The sequence below is a fragment of the Chaetura pelagica genome, unplaced genomic scaffold, assembly GCF_000747805.2.
Source record: "Chaetura pelagica isolate M959 unplaced genomic scaffold, ChaPel_1.0 scaffold138, whole genome shotgun sequence".
Lineage (NCBI taxonomy): Eukaryota > Metazoa > Chordata > Aves > Apodiformes > Apodidae > Chaetura > Chaetura pelagica.
Window position 1 is genome coordinate 6,510,092 of NW_009954215.1, and position 3,191 is coordinate 6,513,282.

The 3,191-nt window shown below is 51.1% G+C and overlaps 1 protein-coding gene across 1 annotated transcript; it reads right to left on the reverse strand.

Annotated features, from left to right (window-relative positions):
- Positions 1–1,157: 1,157 nt before the first annotated feature.
- On the reverse strand, positions 1,158–2,931 carry FTSJ2 (FtsJ RNA methyltransferase homolog 2 (E. coli)). Its single transcript, XM_010003343.1, has 3 exons — positions 2,906–2,931; positions 2,374–2,645; positions 1,158–1,678 (listed from the first exon to the last, which is right to left on the reverse strand). The coding sequence occupies exons 1-3, from the start codon at positions 2,929–2,931 to the stop codon at positions 1,254–1,256; spliced, it is 723 nt and encodes a 240-aa protein (XP_010001645.1). The 3' UTR covers positions 1,158–1,253.
- Positions 2,932–3,191: the final 260 nt, after the last annotated feature.

A 3,191-nucleotide genomic window follows, 5' to 3' on the forward strand; every position in this document is an offset into this window, starting at 1 on the left:
GAGGCGCGCACTCGCCGCCTGCGCGCACCCGCGGCCGGAACGCCCCGCCCGGGAGCGCGGGCTTCTCCTGCCCGTCCAACACCGCCCTGTCCCCCGCTCCCTGCCCGGGACAGCCCCCCCCCTGTCCCACCGCCGCTGCAGCAGGGCACGCACGCGCTTCTCCCGCGCCCTGCGCGCGCCCGCAGGTGGGAAAGTTCCGTGCTGAGCGGGCGGAGATGAACACGGAGCCGGAGCAGCGCCCGGGCCCGCAGCTGGGGCGGCTGGGGTGACACCGCTCCGTACCCAGGCTGCAGGGCAGGGAAAACCCCATCGAACCTGCGGGCAGCCCCGGGCCCGGCGCTTGGGACGGGAAAGATCTGGAAGCCTGAAGCCCCAGCCCCTCCTGGAACTCCCGGCACAGCCGCCTTGATAAACGCGCTATTTAGCGCCAGCTTGTCACTTCCAGATAAGGCAGGGGCTAAATTTATTCTTGCAAACAGCTTTCTAGAAGTCAATCAGTAATTTTCCCTGTCCAAGGATCCAAGAAACATCTTGTCATTTCACCGAGGAAGCATCATTGGTCACACATAAAACGGTACTGAAAACAAGGGAAATTATCTTCTCGGTAGTGATGACCCTGCCTTCCTGTCACTCGTGGGATTTATGTGTCCCACCAAGTAGTGATTTCTAAATATAACCTGTGTCTTTAGGAAAAGCAGCAGAGCCATCAGGGTAAACATTCCAGAGCCAGTCATATATCCTGCGTGGCTGCAGATCTTACCTGACATGCACAACAACGTTATCTATTTTTACATGTGCTAGGAAATTGCATGAGCTTTTAAGAAAGATGAAGTGGCAATAAATTGGCTTCAGCTCCCCTCACTGTTTTCTGACAACAGCCTTAATGTCTCGTACATGACAACACTGGCAGCGAAATGATTTTCAAGCACACAGTAAAAACTCTCATCATCACAGTTTTATTTTCATTTCCATTACTCCAGCCCCACAGGTTGCCTTTCAGATTACTCCTCTCCATTCCCAGGTTTTCTCCACAGGTGACAAGCTAGATTGGATGTCTCTGTATAATTAGTGGATAAACTCAGCAGGACACCATTCTTGTTTGGTTTTGTATTTGAAAAGCATGATGTATTTTTTAAGAACTGTGACAGATTTTCCCAGGGTCTTAATGCTGAGATTTTTCTTTAAACACACAACAAATTCAGACGTCCAGTCCATGTCTGCTGTTCTGCTTGGCAATCTGTGGTGCTCAGCTCTCATCTCCCTTTGTACAGTCTTGCCAAGTAATAGGACTCAGCAGAGTCCTTCCGGCTGGCCTGAGGCTTTATAGTTCTCACATCTTGGAATTGCTCCTTCAATCTGTTTTGCAGAAGACGGGACTCGTGTCCATCCCAGAACTTACAGAGCATCGTTCCTTTCGGCTTTAAAAGACATTGGGACAGACTCAGAAGGCCTAAACACAGGTTGATCAGCTTCTGATGATCCAGGTCTTTAACCCCTGTCGCGTTAGGTGCCATGTCGCTCAAGATGACATCCACCTTCTCTGCAGGAAGCAGACTCTGAATTGTCCTCAGCGTGCGTGGGTCTGACATGTCAGCCTCCGACAGGAAGACTGCTCCTTCCAGAGGAGAAATCCGCAGGAGGTCAACGCCAAGGACAAAGCCAGTGGGGACAGCAGGATCTGGATGATAAGAAAGAATGACACACTCAACACTCATAATGGTGGCAAACAACCTGCATATAAACGAGCTCCATGCTAGTCCATAAACAAAAACATATCACCTGCCATATCTGGTCTTCATGTCCTTAAACATTTTGTTAGGTATGTCTGGATGGATGCCTTGCTATAAGCTAATCTATTCAAGACATGAAAACTCTGTTACTTTGGATAAGCAAAGGGTATTTTTCTTGGTTTTCTCCTATTCTGCCAAGGCTGACAGTCCACAAATCCTGGACATTAGTACAGATGATAACACCTTGTCTTGTGAATATTGATGGCTTCAAGCACATAAACAGTAGATAGTGGTCACTACCATTTTTCAAGAAGGGAAATAAAACCTCAGAAAAGCCAAGCTACCTGCTGGAGGCTATACAAATTTCAGAACTGAATGAAGGGGTCATCTCCATAACACAGTTAATCAGAACACGAGCACCACACTTTAAGTTTTATTTCACAAATACAGTTTCTCTAGACCATGTGAAGATTTATTATTTTCCACTGCCACGTAGGTACACACACCTGTGCTTCTACCTGTGACTCTGGCACTTGCCAGCACCCATGTCCATTCCCAGCACCACCACCATCACAGCTGAGTCCTCTCACATGCTTCAAGATGAGCATCATCCCCATCTTGGCTGCCAAAAATGTGCACTTACCAGTACCTAAGGCGTTGACCCTCTCTACAGCCACCTGGCTCCAAGCACCAGGCGCAGCTCCGCAGTCAAGAACAGAAAGTCCTGGACGAAGAATATGAAGCTTGTCATCGATTTCCAGTAACTTGAAGGCGCTTCGGCAGCGGTAATGGTGCCGCTTTGCTGCCTTGACAAAGGGATCCTTCAAGTGCCTCTCCAGCCACCAGTGCTCGGTTCCAGTCTTCTTCAGAATCCCCACCGTGGTGTGGAGACATTTGCTCACCAGACGCTGACAGCTGCAAGAAAGGTGAGTTCACTGATTAGTGCAAAATCACTCTTTATTTCAAAAGTCTCTGCAGTGATTGATCCGAAGCTCCACTGCAGCTCCACCCATTTATCAACAGGCTCAAAAAAAAGGTCTATGAATTTGAGCTTCTCCAGCACAGTCAGTTACCTGGTCCCAGCGCTGTGTCTGTTGGATGGAGCCTCACAGGCCCCCGGAGCAGAGGCAGGAGGGCTCCAGGTCTAGGCAGCTCTTGGCTGCTCTGGCGCTTGCGCTCGCGGCCCTGGGGGGCACGACATGTCAGACGGGGCACGACATGTCAGACGGGGCACGACATGTCAGGCTGGGCATGACATGTCAGGCTGGGCACGACATGTCAGATGGGGCACGACGTGTCAGGCTGGGCACGACATGTCAGACGGGACACGACGTGTCAGGCTGGGCACGACATGTCAGACGGGGCACGACATGTCAGGCTGGGCACCACATGTCAGACGGGGCACGACATGTCAGACGGGGCACCACATGTCAGACGGGGGCACGACATGTCAGACGGGGC

Excerpts from the sequence above, each read along its gene's own strand:
- FTSJ2 (XM_010003343.1), bottom strand. The coding sequence starts at position 2,931 with ATGTCGTGCCCCCCAGGGCCGCGAGC. Across the intron at positions 2,646-2,905 it reads TGCCCCCCAGGGCCGCGAGC|CTGTCAGCGTCTGGTGAGCA; the intron begins GCAAGCGCCAGA and ends CCTTTCTTGCAG. Across the intron at positions 1,679-2,373 it reads GGTCAACGCCTTAGGTACTG|ATCCTGCTGTCCCCACTGGC; the intron begins GTAAGTGCACAT and ends CTTATCATCCAG.